We start from the raw sequence: 16,216 nt of genomic DNA, 5'->3' as shown, positions 1-16,216 counted from the left end.
ACATCTTACACAGCTACCATCTAACATCACTGACACGCTCGCCTGCCTGCTCACCTGCTCACCTGCCCACACCAATCAGCACCCTGACTGCCACAGCCATGCTCTGCTCACCTGCTCTGTTCTCCATGCTCCCAAGGGCAGTGTTTTACCCGTTCAGGAGTGGTGCTGCCCCTCCTGGCATCGCCCTCCATAAGTCAGCTGCTGAGTCAGCAGCACTGCTGTTTTCCAGGCAAGCGTGACAAGGACTTGAGGCTCCTCTGGTGGCTCTTTGCCACTCAGGCAAAAAATATTTTTAGTCTTATAGCTTGCACACCTGATAGCCTAAATTAGAGACATGCTAGGAAATGGTTTCTAAAGCACTGCACATAACAGCAGCCTCACAAACTGCTGTTCAAAGATCACCTTCAAATATCACCTTACCTGTTACATGAACAACCTAAAAGTTGTCAGGCAGAGATAAAGACGGGATAAGAGCCATGGCCCCCCTGCAGTCATGGCCTGTTGAGGAAAGGTAAAATTCCACTGAGAGACAGGGTTCTTGACAGTAGAAAGTGTCTCAAACAGAACTCTACAGAAACATGGTGGAGTGGAAGAAGAGCTTGCAAGTGCAAGGCAGACAGAGCCACTATGTGGACTTGAACCAAGGGATATCCCCATCCCTTTCAAAAAAGGATATGAAATACCAGGCAGGATGGCTTCAAAAGGAGATTTGGACTTGACAGCTGTCTCACAGCTCTGTGGGGCCACCATCAGAGTTATACCTGAGGGGCAGGCTGCAAATGAAGTCATCTTAGTAGAACTCCAGTATTAGAAACCTGACCTAACCAAGGACAACTTTGTGAGAAGAGAAATCCTGGACAAGGCATGCCAGACTCTTGACTACAAGAGTCTTTGGACTCAATGGCTCAGTCTAGGTCTATTGGAGTTTTAGCTTTTAGAGTAAAACTTGTAGTCAAGAGTCTAGGGAAAAGTTTTACTCTAAAAGCTAAAACTCCAATAGACCTAGACTGAGCCATTGAGTCCAAAGACTCAATGTCTTCGGAGCAGTGCTTTTCAGAAAGCAGCTGTGAGGAGTTCACTAGGACCTTCACAAAAGGACATGCATTTTGCTTCCTTACCTGTGGGTAAGTTCTCTCCCTTACTCAAAAACGCTGTGTCAGCAGGTCACTGCAACCAGAGTTTGCCTTGTGTCAAGATAACTGTGACTGTGTTGTATTAAGTTAACTTGTTTTGACATTCAGCAATGGTGTTTCACTTGCCTAGACCATCATGCCTACAGGTGTCAGATAAAGACAAGGACAATTGTAAATGTCACCCTTTGTACTCTGTGGTGTACAGCTCAGTTGCAATCAACCCAAGGTAGGATTTGGAACATAGATAAAAGTAGGAGCGTTTTGCTTAGGAAGTTAAGGGAAGGGTGGGTCAGGGACCAAGGATTTTAGCTTGAGGAGTTTGACTTCTTTCGTTCCAGATGTCATAGGTTCATCTTATGCTCTCACAATTAGCTGGCATATAGACTTTGCTTCCCAATAAAGGGCATGTTGTGTTGCTAACTAACATGGATGCAGCAGCATCTATAAAACATCACTCCTTTAAAACTTTCACACTAAATACTAGGCTGCAGATACCCCTCCCAATACCCAGGGACCACCCAATATCAATGATTACGTCTTTTGTCCCACTTAGGGCACAACAGCTACTTCCAGGACTTCCAGAAGGACATGCATTGCATGTAAAACAAAGTGGAAGAGTCTCTCCTGGAAATGATCCTCACCTAAGGCAGAAAAAGTTCATATCCAATTAAACCATTTCATTATCATCTCTTCATCCCTACAAGTGTTCAAGGCCAGGTTAGATAGGGCCTTGAGTGACCTTGTCTAGTAGAAAGTGTCCATGCCCATGCCAGGGGTTTGGAACTAGAGGAGTTTTAAGGTCCCTTCCAACACAAACCATACTATGATTATATTGTGGTCTCTTTTTTTTATTATCAAAGGTGTTTGCTATATAAGAGCTTGCCTCTGAGGCAAGCAATAGTTTCTGGAGTTACTAGAATGTTTCTTCCTCACTGTATAGAAGAGCATTTTACTTTTGACATGGTCCTGGAATTATGTGGAAACAGAGGAGCAGGGCAGGGTGGAAATCTGGGCAGTACAACTCACAGGGTACAACTGTATCATACTACAGAGGTGATCTAATTACACTCGAGATGGACCCCTACCGTACAAACACACACACAGATAAGTCCTCCCAGGACACTTGTCAGCTTACTGCCAGCACTGAGACCACGCAAAGTACCCAGAGCACTTCCCACCCATGTGCACTCACACAAGCCACACAGCAAATGTGTCCTTGCAGGCCCTGAGACCAACGGGAGAGAGAAAAACACTGCCAGGAAAGCCGTGAAGAAAGTTGTTTAATTCCCAGCCAAGTGAGTCAAAGGAACCAAAGGACAGGACTTGGTTGCCAATTTAGAGCAGCACATAGGTGTGCATGGCCTGGCCATGCTCCCACCTGTACTGCAAGAAGTTATCCCATCTCCTGTGCCAACATGCTTACACACCCACATAGTGAACATTCCGCAACACAAGAGCTCAAGGAAAAATTCAATTCAGATCAGACTAAGGGGCTGAGCAAAACGCCTGGGAGAGACACTAAAAAGCAAGAGAGAAGCCAGACATCATATGTGAATCTTTTCGTTCCTTCAAGTTAAAAGAATTTGAACAGGATCCTCTTAGCTAGACAAATTATGGTTTGTGTTACACCACATCCATCATCCCAACATAGGTCAGCAAAGAGGACTGTTCTTGATTTTTGAGCTAAATATTTTGAGCAGGAGAGACTCAAATATACTCTATGCAAGTGAGTTTTCTTAGGGAATCTGCCATTAACTAGCTGAATAACATGGAAAAGCTGAAATGGTTTTGGCTTCCAGTGGAAAGTTACATGTATACAACCACAAAGCAATTGCTGGAAGACAAGGAGGAATGCAGGCAGAGTTTTCAATGAAAACTAAACAAAGCAAACATGCAAAAATGAACCAGTCTCCTTTTTGCTGCTTTTTTTTTTTTTTTGCTAATCTTTTATTTTTAAATCTATTCATTACAATTTCTTGTTCTTCAAAACAAGGAATTATTCCTTATTTCCAAAAAGGCAGAAGGTTCTGCAGATAGGGCAGAAGAGCTGCCACCCCATAGCCTAAGAGCAACTCTGCTAAACACAGGCAGTGACAGGCTCAGTCACACAAAGACAGAGCTAAGTTGCGGATAAAGCTTTCATGAGCGCTGTGTCATCCTCAGTGGATATGGTTTCCCCTTAGATTTCAGGTCTGGTCTGGTGATCATGCTCCCATCTTCTCGCCCAGAATCCTTTTCCATTTGATACCATCTCATGTGATGGCACGCAACCCTCATGTTCTTCCAGCAGCACAGAACAAGCAGCATTGCCGTTTTCTCTGGAAACAAATGAAAGCTCTGTCTTTGCCCCTTCCTTCAGACTAAATACACATATCCTTGCCCACCAACCACTGTGTTACACATAACTGTGGCTCTCTAAGGCCATTCTGTCTTCAAAAATCTGACATTTTTGTCATGCTGATACTTACAGCATACTATTCCAAAAGTAAGTAAAATAACTGTATTAAGTGGAATTATTCCCTTCTGTCATGGTTTAAACCCAACCACAAAGCCAGCCATAAACCACACAGCTCGTCCACTCACTCCCCCCCTTTCTTGTCCACCCCCTACACCCAGAGGGATGGAGAGGAGAATTGAAAAGAATGCAACTCCCACAGGTTGAGATAAGAACAGTTTAGTAACTAAGGTATAACACAGATCACTACTGCTGCCACCAGTAATAATAATGATAAAGGAAATAACAAGGGAAGAGAACACAACACCTCAGCACCAGCCGACCAATAACTCGCCCCACTCCCCCCCAGCCAAGCACCGACCGATACCTCGTCCAACCCTGCAGTCCCCCAGCCCTGCCAGGTAACTCCCCGTTGCATCCTGGGCATGACGTGCTGTGGTATGGAATACCTCTTTGGTCAGTTTGGGTCAGGTGTCCTGTCTCTGCTTCCTCACGGCCTCCCCTCCTCCCTGGCAGAGCATGAGGCTCAGAAAGTCCTTGGCCAGACCAAACATTTGAGCAGCAACCGAAAACATCAGCATTATCAGCTCTCTTCCCAGGCCAAAAAATCAAAACACAGCACTGCACTAGCTACTAAGAAGGAGAAAAATGACTGCTACTGCTGAACCCAGGACACCTTCGTTTTACTGTTTGAGAGTTGATTCTGTTTCAAAACTTGGAGACTTTCTGATGCTGCAGAAATTTTGTAGGGGATACTTAGTTCAGCCTTCTGACCATGACACCTTGGAAGCAAGAGACAGCTTGTGCAGCAAGGAGGGATGAAAAGCTGAAATTTGGGGTTTTTCCATCAACAGTGTGTTACAAAGACATCTTCTTTGCAGCAATCACTTTTGAACAAATTTGCAAGTAGATGAGATCAGAGTGCACAGTAAAAAGCCAAGGAGTGTTTAAACTTCTTGTTTGAAGTCTGATAAGTTAAAACTGTGTATTTGTCTAGATCTTAAGGGGAAAAAAAGGAACCTCCAAGGTCCATCCTTTGCAACAAGCTGGTGGGTTCATCCTCCTGAGCAAATAATGGGATGTCTAAATATTGTGAGAATATTCCAAACTGGCTAATGTTATATGTGACAGTAAATGGGTTTTGAATAACCAGAAATCATTTGGGAGAGTATAAAAGTAACTGTTTCCTATTACTGCTTTCTGCCTTACCCAGATGAACCAAGCTCACTCCAAGCCCCGGCCAAAATCTGACAGGATGAACTGGAGAACCGTAATTTATGTGATTTTACTGGTGAGCCTTCCCATAGTCAAAGCCCTGCCTGGAAGTTATCAGGACATAGGTAAGAATGTATTTTATGTTTTTACTCTATCTTTTTGTATAATACTGATGGCTGCAGCTTCTCACACATGGTTATTTGGTATCTTGCTTTGCCTCTGACAGTTCTACGCTGGTGTTTTCTATGGGTCAAAGGTATACAACAAAACCTCAATCTGTATAACTTACTGGTAATCAGCCTCAGATGTGTGGTTTCTTAAAGGCCTGAGAATCTATTTAGTGTGCAGGACAGCCAGTGGTTACTGAGAGGAAGCCTGTTGAAGGGGAATTCCATCCACAGGAATGTGGTTGTACCACTGGTTTTAGGTGCTCCAAAACCTGTTGAAGTGAAGCCTGTGGTTTTCTGGGCTCCCTCTGCAGTGCGTCAGGAAGTGAGATAGATAGAGGAGGCCCAAGAGGGATGCTGCCTCCATCTCTGGTGGCTGTTCAGAGTAGCTAAGTTATGCTGTTGCTCTGTGTTTTCCTTTGGAGAGGTCTTACTCTCTCTTCATTGACTCCTGAGAGAGATTACAAAGACCAAATTTCTCACTAAGGCCTAAAAATGGGGTCTAAAATAAGACACTTCTTTCCCATTACATATTGTCTTCATTAGTCAGCTCTTTTTTCACCCGTATAAAGTCCAAATGCACAAAATGGCCCGACAGTGTACCGCAGACCTGATGTTTGTGTTATTTTTCTCAGGTTTTTGTCACAGTTGACACCCCTGCATTACTCAGAGGGATAAGCTGGCTTATATCTTTTATTTGTTTGATCTTTTTACAGTGATCTCTGCCCTACTGATGTGAGGGTGAACCAGTAACACCTTGATTTGGGAGCAGGCCCCTTATTTTAAAATTAATTTCTGTGTATTCTCAAACAAACAAGGACCTCAATAAATCATGCCGTTTAGATTTGCCCATTAATAAAGGTGCAGTGGCAAAGGAAGAATATTTGCACAGGATTTTCACATAGATGGGACACATACTTTCCTCTGAGCCAGTTCATAGCATGGGCAGAAGAATGCAGCTCTGTGGATTTTGGAGGAGCTTTGTGTGCTGTTGTAGTCCTTATTTCATCCCATGTTTTTTGCACAGAAAATCCTTCATCAGTAGCTGGAGTGGTCAATTTAAGATAGCTAAGGCAAGGTTAAAAAGTGTTTTTAAGGTGCTTTTTTCATCATTTGCAGCATCAAAGTAGCTGAACACCCCCAGGTTTTAGTGTATTCCTCCCCACAACACTTGTGCTAGGCAGGGAAATTATATTGACCCTAATATATTATAGGTCAGAAACAAATAGTTTCACATCCTTGTGCTCTATGTCAGATGGGAAATTACATCTCAGGCCTTGCTGCTCCCACTTCTACTACCCTAGGCACTAAATTATCTTTCTCCTAGCCTCCAATACCAAAAAAGAGAAGGCATTTGATGTAGTATTTATGGCAAGTCAAATGCTCACCAGTTCTGCCAGCCCAGAGCGCGTTCATGCCAACTGAGCCCCAGTGACATGAATCCTCTTACCATCTCACATGTAAAAGTTGCAGAATTAGTTCTTAGGTAGCCAGCAACAGGTTTAAAGCTGTGTGTTCTTCTCCTAGGGCCCTGGTCATGTTTGCTCAGTACGTGCAAGGAGGCACATTTGGCAGAGCAGTTAAAATGGCTGAGGACATCACAGACCTTGCCAAAAGGTGTGCTGCTGCTGCAGCCAGGGACAACACAGACTGCCTGAAGCCCTTGGTAAGCACATTTACCCTCCTAATCTGGCAACTTCTTTCAGAAGTGACTTGTCATGTCAGAGCCCTGATGTGTGTATTCCCAGAGAGGCATGTTAGGAGACTTCCCTGGGTGTGTGTGTTTGGCCTTAACTGACTCTTTGGTTCTCCAGGCTCCCATCTACAAAGTGCCTCAAGACCAGTGGAGGAAAACAAAGCCCCTCTCCTCCCTCCATCCTGAACAGCACAGCATCTGTACCTGCAGCCATGACCTGAGTTTCACTAAAAGATATTCAGAAAGATGTGTCTTTGTGGCTGGTGTAATCAAGAAAAAGAGTCTGAATAATGTTATAAAGTCAGAGTGTTTGACAACCATTCCACTTGGAAGCATGTCTTGGCATAACAGTAGGTACCAAAGTTCAAGAAATCATCACCCAGGGTTTAGAGGTCAGTCTGATTTTCACTGGAGTTAAAGCAGGAAGGAGTTAAGAGAGAAACAGTTTACGCAAGTTGGGGATTGTTGGCTTGAAGTAGCCGCCTTGCAAAGCTCAGAGGAGTAAAATGGAATCCTCACTCAAATTAACTTTTTCCTAATTTTCATAGGACAAGATCTTCCTTGATACAATATGCCAGGAGGAAAATCTTCCCAGGTTTACTGACTGCTGTGCTAAAAAGGATCTTGAAAGAAACGACTGCTTCCTCACTCTTAAAAAATCATCGAAAGGGTTCATTTCTCCTTTTGAAAGGCCAAATGCAGAAGCTGCCTGTAAAAATCATTCACAGAATCAACATCTGTTAACAGAAAAGTGAGTCATAAACTCATTGACAAGACAGTTATGAACCTGCAGACAGCAAATACAGTTTTCAATGCAGCTGTCAAGTTCCATCTAAGATTCTCTGTAATCCTGTGCTAGTTCTTCTTCCTAATGTGAATTATTTGCATAATTCATCCAGCTGTAATGGTCATTCTGCAAAGCCTGTTCTGCCATCTCCTGCTTTGGATACAGGTCTATATGTCAAATTATCTGCCCTGGTAGTGCATTATTATTGTAGTGCATGTAAAGGCCTCATCTGAAACCAGGAGCCTCTGTTTAGTCCTTAAAAGCCAAGCAGAAGTTGTGCTGCTTCTGAACTAGAACTGGCAGGACTTGAGATTTCCAGGAAACTGGCCACACCATCAGCAGTTTCTAAGATAAACACTACACTATGTGGCTTGCTGTTATGACAGTAAAACAATCACTTTTAACAGCTACCATTTTAATTTCGGGCAGATGCAGCTATACCACTGCTGTTCCTGCATGTGGGGGCTTACTGGGAAGCTAAAGATGTTTTTCCCTGGGTTTCAGTTTTATTTATGAGGTGGCCAGAAGGCATCCTTTCCTCTATGCCCCCACCATCCTTTCTGTCGCTATCCGGTATGACGAGATGATGAAAAACTGCTGCAGAAGCTCTGAAGATCTCACTTATAACCTGGAGGAATGCTTTCAGAGACAGGTATTCCATCGCAGGCTACAGATAGCGGCCAGTTCTTCAGAGAATCATAGAAGGATAGAACGGTTTGTGTTAGAAGGGACCTTAAAGTTCACCCAGTTCTAACCACTGCCATGGGCAGGGACACCTTCCACTAGAGAAGGTTGCTCCAAGCCCCGTCCAACCTGTCCTTAAACACTGCCAGGGATGGGGCGGCCACAGTTTCTCTGGGCAATCTGCTAGGGCCTCACCACCCTCTCAGGTAAGTTCTTAGGAAAAACTTCTTCCTAAGAGCTCCTCTAAATCTCCCCTCTGTCAGGTTAAAGGCATTCCTCCTTGTCGTTTGCCTACACACCCTCATAAAAAGTCCCTCTCCAGATTTCCCGGAGGACCCATTAGGTATTGGAACACAGTTATAAGGTCTCCCTGGAGCCTTTTCTCCAGGCTGAACAAGCCCAACTCCTTCAGCCTGTCTCCAGAGCACAGCTGCTCCAACACTTAGAACAGCTTTGTGACCTCCTCTGGACTCACTCAAGCAGGTCCACATCCCTCTTTAGCAGGTCCATGTCCCTCTTTTCAGCATCTCAACCGGATATTAGAATTCAGCTTCTGAATTAAGGACAAGCTGAAATCAGACTCAAGTGCTTTCCTGAATTACAGTTTGAACTCCTAAATGAAAATGCCTGAATGTGGGTTGTTGGGTAGCTGAAGTTTTACAGTGAGAGCCCAAGGCAATCCCCATGCCCTGTGACAGCATCACTGTGCTCCCAGCTCTGCTCAGAGAGGATGATGTGCTACACAGCATACAAAAGCCAGATTTGTTTCCCTGCTGATAGCACCACGATACAGCTCCTGCTTGTCTGGGTACCTGCACTGCAGACACATGCCCCACACATAACCCGTGTCAGAAATTCAGGCCGCACTACGTGTCACGGTGGAAGACAAGGATGAGAAGCATGGAACACTTACTTAATAAATGCCAGCAACTAAATAGCAAGCACAACAATTCATATTGCAGCCTGGACAGCATTTTTCTTTTACTATTAAAAGGTCCTTGTTTAAAAAACAATCACAGCAGTAGTTTTAGCGTAAAGCATTGTCTTGTCTTTTTATCCTCTTTCACAGCCTGTATCTTCTTTCTATCAGGCACCAAAGGTGGTGAAGCCAATAAAAGAAGATGGCCTAAGGCAAGAACACACATGTGGAATCTTGCACAAGTTTGGAGAAAGGGCCTTGAAGGCTGAGTGTTCCCCATGTTCATCTTATTTTGAAACAAAGCACTGATGTTGTGTGTTAGCTGTGGGCAGCTCCACACCTGCATACAGCACAGTGACTCAAATACCAGCGGTGTCCTTGTCATATGCAGGTCGATAGGAGCATCTAACAAGGAAGACAGATTAGAAATACAAGTTTAGGCATGACAGCTCTCATTGTTGCCTTAAAAACTGCCATTACCTTTCAAAATCTAAACCCAGAGATTGAAAGGAACACAGCTATCTGGAATGAAAGTTGGAGTGATTGTGAGCAAAATACAACTCATCTCTTTTACCTAGTTTTGACACAAGGCTGCTCCTGTGATTTTTTGCTCTCACCTACCACATTTCCTTCCACTATCTCACAGTGAAAGTCACCTGGGGTCCTTAGACAAACCTGAAAATCTCAGCTCTTGCCTTCAAGGAGCATTTATTAACTTGAGAAGGGAAGAGACCATTCCTGGGCAGTATGGATACTCCCTGCACAATAAAATGAGAGGAGCTATCACAGCCTCACACTGTGATTCGAAATAATAACTGTTTTTCTTTGTTATAGGAAACTTGCTCAGATAAGCCAAAAATTCCCCAAAGCTGATTTTGTTACTGTTAGCAAACTTGTGATGGATGTTGCTAGCATGCAGAAGGACTGCTGCCGCAGAGACGTGCTGGACTGCATGCATGATAGGGTAAACCTCATTTCACATTTGAGTGTTTGCAGAAATGTAATGCTATTTTTATGTTGGTTTCAGATTTTTCTTCCTCTTGTGCTGCACTGAGTGCTCTCTGAAACTGGAGTTTAACTCTGCAGCCTAAAAACCTGCTTGATTTTCCAATTTTGAATTTTTAACCCAGGAGCACCTTTTGCACAGCAAGCAAGGGGCTGCACCAAATAGACCAACAGGGCTTGAGTTTTCTTCCCTGTTGTACCAGAGTTGCGTGGCACAGCTTTGAGTAGCCATCTCTTCTCTTTGGGAGTCACCTCCTCCATCTGGAAAATGCAGATAAAAACACTCATCAAAAAACCCTACAAAGACCAAAATCTGGCAAAATTTCCTTCATTCTTTTTCTGCTTTACAGGAAGAGCTTCTGCACTACGTCTGCACCAAACAAGACATCCTATCAAGCAAAATAAAGCAGTGCTGTGAAAAGCCTCTGTTACAAAGAAGTGAATGCATAGTTAATACAGAAAACAATGACAAACCTGCAGACCTGTCCCCCCACTTCAGGGGGTTTATAGAGGACAAGGGAATATGTGAACATTTTGCCCAGGAAAAGGATAAACCCTTAGCCAGGTAACTTCGGTCTTCCTCAGCTCTTCTATTTTCTTGTGTCAACACTTGGGTCACAAGATGACACTTTGGGCATAAAAGTTCAGCTCATCACCCTCAGATTTGTCTGCTCTGGGAGCGTGTAGGCTTGGGATATTGAGCAAGTTGATCTTAGTAAACCACCACTCACCCCTAGAAGGTGTGAATGCAGAGCAAACACATTCTGCAAAGGCAGAGCAGAGCACAACGGTTATTTCAGAGGCAAAATTGAAGAAATGCCTGTGAAATGTAGGAGCAATCAGTTCTGATTTCAGCTGCCAGCAACAGCTTTGATACACTCTTCAGTGTTGAATTCAAAACACTTAAGACAGACTCATGCCTCGACTCAAACGGGATCAGTTGGTTTCTCTTCTAGACATGTCCCTTTGTGCAATGAAGCCCTGATCCTACCTGTAGTAAATGTAGGCACAAATGCTCCATGCTGCAACAGACACAAAATCAAGTCCCAAAGAGAGAGAATTACTTCACATAACATAAATCAGGTCTAGTTATAAAAACTGATTGGGTTCAAACTGCTGTGTAGAGCAACTGCTGCAGCAGAGCTCATCTTTTCAGTGTCTGCTGAGAACTGGGTCTATTACTGCAAGTTATTTCATGATCATTAGCCATCTCTTTTGGCTCATCTCTAATTCCTGGTACTCCCACATATTGCAGGTTTCTGTATGAATATTCCAGGAGACACCCCGAGTTTTCTGCCCAAATGCTTTTAAGAACTGGTAAAGGATATGAGGACCTACTGCACGAGTGCTGCAAGCCCGGAGCTCCAGAGGACTGCTGCAGCAGAGGGGTGGGTGCTGTCAGGCTGCACACCCTGTACTGATGGATTCAAATAGATATATGACCATATGACTGGCCTGCTCCAGGCCTTGAGCCACATCTGCTGTGACAAACAGCACATGTTACAAGGCCTCACTATGGAAAAAACATCAACAGAGCCTTTGCAATCAACACTTGTGAAGTAATTTCACATGGATAGGCAGAGATGCTGGGAAAAGGCTTAGAGCTAAGGTTTCTGCTCTACACTGCGTGCTCCAGCAGTGCCAGTTGCTCTCTTCCAAATATAAAGAGCACTTACAGTTATTGTCACAGGCAAAAACATGGGCATTGTAAACCTCTCAAATTAGGAGGTGTCCTGTGTCTGAGACCCAGCCTTCCATCAGTCCTACAACATTAAATATTTCAAGGTGGTTGAAGGAGGACAAGTATCACATTCAGGCAGTCTATAGAGGTTTCAGATAAACAAAGGCTTCCTATGGAATTAAAAACGGGTGGCATATAGGAGGTAAGAAGTAGTTACAGATAATCCAGGCTTTATCTGGAGGGAGTGGGGCATTCTGCTTTCCCCCTGCCTCAATAACTCCTCAAATTACCTTACGCTTTTCAGGAGGAGGAACTGAAGAAACATATTTACGAAACTGAAAGTGTGATGAAGACGAGCTGTGACATTTACAGGGAGAAAGGAGATTACTATTTCCAAAATGAGTGAGACTTTTTTACATGCTTGCATTACTCTAACTACAGAAGGCAGAGCAAATCCAGAGTAGCTGAACCATACACTGTGCTCAAACACAACATGCAGGCACAAGCCTCCTGCAGGAACTTTGGGCCTGATTTGCATGTTAACAAGCACATGCCTAACACAGTACGTATGCAATCTTAATGAAACCTTTAAGCTGCTTGCATAGAGTTAGAATTCAGCTGGCCTGCTCTGGGGAGACACACTGAGCTTTTTGCCCTCCTGTGAGTGTTTGATCTTTAAAAGACTCTGGAATTAGAGGCTTCCAACAAGCCTGATGGGCTCCTTCTGCGTGTTACATCACTTAAGGCTTTCCTGGCCGCAGTGGTTAATAAGCACAGTTCTTAAAAAGAAAAAACAAGTAAACTTCTTTGTGCTTATCTTCTGCCCCCATCTAGTGTGCCAAGAAGACACTCAAATCCAATTTTACTCTTTGAAAAGCTCCCTGTGCTCCCAGGGATATGAATAACAATGGGAAGACATAGCTACCATCTCATAAAAGGGCCCACTAACACGTAACTGGCCATTCCGCTGTTAATTCTATTTGTTAAACCTGGTAAGAAACTGGTAAGAGAAAGGAGACATGTCAAACAAAGCAGGCTTGTGATGTTCTACACACCAGGCTTAGTCTTGCTGTTGCACTACTGAGTGTTCCCTGTGGTTTGGCTGGAGCTTTGAACATGAGAAGGCAGAGACTTGCTCACTGCTGCCTCATGAAACAACATCACTGACTTCAGAAAAATTACCTTTTCAGGCTCCTCATGAGCTTCACCAAGAAGATGCCTCAACTGACATCTGCAGAGCTGATTAAGTTCACCAAGCAGATGACTACAATTGACTCCAAATGCTGCCAGTTAAGCCTGGATAAGCTGCTGCCTTGTGCTGAGGAAAATGTGAGTATTGTTCCTCTGGATCTCAGTCATACTTCTTCTGGAAACTGCCACGAATTCTGCTGCCAGCAGGGTCCAAGAATAAAGGTAAGTGAAAAGAATGTTCACTGAGCTGCTGAGTTGACCTGAAGGTGTACTTCCATGCCTGAAGGAAGCATAACTCCATCTCATTGAAGCTAAGGCTGGAATTCAACTACGTAAAAAGCTTCAGTCCATCCTCCCATTTTCTCCACCATCCCCTTAAGAAGACCTGCCACACAGGTGCCCTGCTGAAGACAGCAAGTCCACGCAAGTGTGCTTTATGAAGAAATCTGTCCTCAATTCAGCTGTAACAGCTTTTTTTCTCCGTAGTAGCTGGTGCAGTGCTGTGTTTTTGACTTTAGACTGAGAACAATGCTGGTAACACACTGATGTTTTTCTGTTGCTAAGTAGCGCTTACTCTGACCAAGGACTTTCTGAGCCTCATGCTCTGCCAGGGAGGAGGGGAAGCTGGAAGAAAGCAGAGACAGGACACCTGACCCAAGCTTGCCAGAGGGGTATTCCATAACACAGCACGTCATGCCCAGTATGGGAAGTCACCCAGAAAGTCCCAGATCACTGCTAGGGTAGGGCTAGGTATCCTCTGGCAGGTGGTGAGTGGTTGTATTGAGCATCACTTGTGTTTATTGTTTTCCTTTTCCCCTTTTAGTTTTATATTCTGCCCCTTTGTTATTCCCCTTATCAATATTATCATTGGTGGTAGCAGCAGTGATTTGTGTTATACCTTAGTTACTGGACTGCTCTTATCTCAGCCCGTGGGAGTTACATTCTTTCGATTCTTCTCCCCATCCCTCCAGGGGCTGGGGGGAAGAAAAAGGGGGAAGTGAGTGGCTGCGTGCTTCTGAGTTACCGGCTGGGCTTAAACCACAACAAAATCCTATTGTTTCTGTGCGCAAAGCATAGTCCCTTGAGCCACAGAGACATACTTCTGAAAAATTATTGCACTGACAAAAGCCAGGATTCATCAAAAATAAGCTGCACCTACGTTACAAAGTTTAATTTAAGCTCTGTGATATTCCTTATAACTTCAAGAGCAGTGTGTATTTTTGACCATAAAAATTTGTAAAATTTTTTTTTTTCCACTTCCCTTGGTAAAGCTGGATCTTGTTCTTGGAGAAATATGCAGAAGACACCTGATAGACCCTATAAACCCAGGTGTGTACCACTGCTGCAGCAGCTCGTATGCTCTCAGGAGACCGTGCATAGGGAAACTGGAAATGGATGAGCTTTACGTGCCCTTATCACTGACTCCAGGGCTGTTCACTTTCAATGAAGACTTGTGTACAACTGAGGAGGAGAAGTTACAGCACAAGAAGCAAGAGTAAGGCGTGCCTCTTCTAGACTGTTACCCTCCTGTTTCTTATTCTTACTCTGTCCATTAACTCGTGCTGTGGTGAGCCCAAAATTCCTGGACCCTGTGGCATGGTACATAACACAGACAACACCTGCACACTTAGTTCATGGATAACCACAGAATCACAGACTGATTTGGGTTGGAAGGGACCTTAAAGCTCATCCAGTTCCAACCCCAGCACCTTCTACTAGACCAGGTTGCTCCAAGCGCTGTCCAGCCTGGTCTTGAACACTGCAAGGGATGGGTCAGCCACAGCTTCTCCGGGGTGGACCAATGCTAAAACCTCAACAGGTATTTTATTTCCCAGGAGAACTGGGCATGTCTTTGCTCCCTACTGCAAATACCTATCTCTGTGGGGAATAAAAGTGAAAATGTTGTAGAAAGGAAGTGGGCAGAAACAGAGGGATTTGCACAACTAGGGTTGGAGAAATACACCATAAGCCATGTGCTTCCTCTGCTTTCCTTGCAGAATGCTCATCAACCTCATCAAATACAAGCCACAGATCACACAGGAGCAGCTGAAGGCCATCACAGTTTCCTTCACCACCATGAGAGAGCAGTGCTGCAGATGAGGCAACCCCCACGCATGCTTTTCCAAAGAGGTGTCCTTTCTGCTTCTTCTGACTCACGATGGAAACAGGGAGTATATACAGGAGGAGGAATTTCTCCTTTAAACAGCCAAACCAAGTCTGGCTAGCCAGAATTCCTGCAGTTCTGTTTCCAAAGGCAAACCCGATTGCCTGCACATGTAGATATCAGCACCAGTTGATTCATCACTAAATGACTTACCTAATTAGTCTTGTGTTTACATGCAGCAATTGATGGATACAGAGCTCAGCTCCACCTGGTTCTTCTGGGGAGCTGCTGGGACTGGGCCTGTGAGGGACATGGACAAAGGTCTTTCCCTGGCTAACAGTTCTGAAATGAACTCTTAATTTCTTAATTCTTAGTTCTGAACTGAATTTCTCTTGAAAAGTTCCTCAGCAGTAGGGAGAGAAAGCATTTTGTCACATTTTAGGGTCAAAGTATTTTCCCTGGTTTTTTTCCTACCACTGTTTCCCTCTTCTCTTGGCTATGTTCTTGTAGCTTATTGACCCTCACACTGCAGAGCTACTTCAGCTTCTCTTCACCCTCCAGCAAATATGCTTTTGTCTACTTCACATCTCTCTCTCTGATGTATTCCTTCACTAAGCTTAAACCCTCCACAACCTTAAGCCTGGCTCTCTGTTTTTCTCAGCCTTCGCCTTGCTTTAAATGACAAAATACCAAAAAACTCTCTCCTGTATTAACAAGTGATATCCACCGCTGAATACACCAAGCCACACACCTGCAAAGAAGCATTCTGCTACCTCCTCCCAAACATCACATCTCCAAAGGCAGCCTGAGCTGAACAGGAAAAACAACATATATATTAAACACAGTGTTAAACATATCTTTGCTCTGCAGAACATTGTATGTACACAGCTTGCAAAGACAACAAAACACTACCCACTGCTGCCACAGTGGATAGTGGCAGCTTGCTTGTTCACAAGCACATCACCACATCCCCTTTCTGACTAGCTCATAGATATTTTGCTCTTTTCCAGGGTCCAGAACTTACAAAGAGAAGTGAAAAAATGTTGTCAGCATGAAGAGTTCCCGCAGCGCATCGGAAGACACTTTGCAACCTAACAGCAAGCTTATTTTTTCTGATGTTCATGAAGCATAAACAGGAATATGTGATTTGTCAGAGTGCACAAAACTACCTTGTGGCTC

The 16,216-nt window shown here is 44.1% G+C and overlaps 1 protein-coding gene across 1 annotated transcript; it reads left to right on the top strand.

Moving 5' to 3' along the window:
* Positions 1 to 4,805: 4,805 nt before the first annotated feature.
* On the top strand, positions 4,806 to 15,354 carry LOC136017133 (alpha-fetoprotein-like). Its single transcript, XM_065685171.1, is given in 13 exon segments — positions 4,806 to 4,928; positions 5,920 to 5,953; positions 6,450 to 6,636; positions 7,215 to 7,417; positions 7,958 to 8,105; positions 9,228 to 9,325; positions 9,891 to 10,020; positions 10,412 to 10,626; positions 11,317 to 11,449; positions 12,047 to 12,144; positions 12,933 to 13,071; positions 14,205 to 14,428; positions 14,931 to 15,354. Coding segments are annotated over 13 exon segments (1,899 nt in total). The 5' UTR covers positions 4,806 to 4,843; the 3' UTR covers positions 15,136 to 15,354.
* Positions 15,355 to 16,216: the final 862 nt, after the last annotated feature.

The sequence above is a fragment of the Lathamus discolor genome, chromosome 1 (genome assembly GCF_037157495.1).
Source record: "Lathamus discolor isolate bLatDis1 chromosome 1, bLatDis1.hap1, whole genome shotgun sequence".
NCBI lineage: Eukaryota > Metazoa > Chordata > Aves > Psittaciformes > Psittacidae > Lathamus > Lathamus discolor.
The sequence above is the reverse complement of the archived record's forward strand: the minus strand, read 5'-3'. Positions and strand labels throughout refer to the sequence as shown.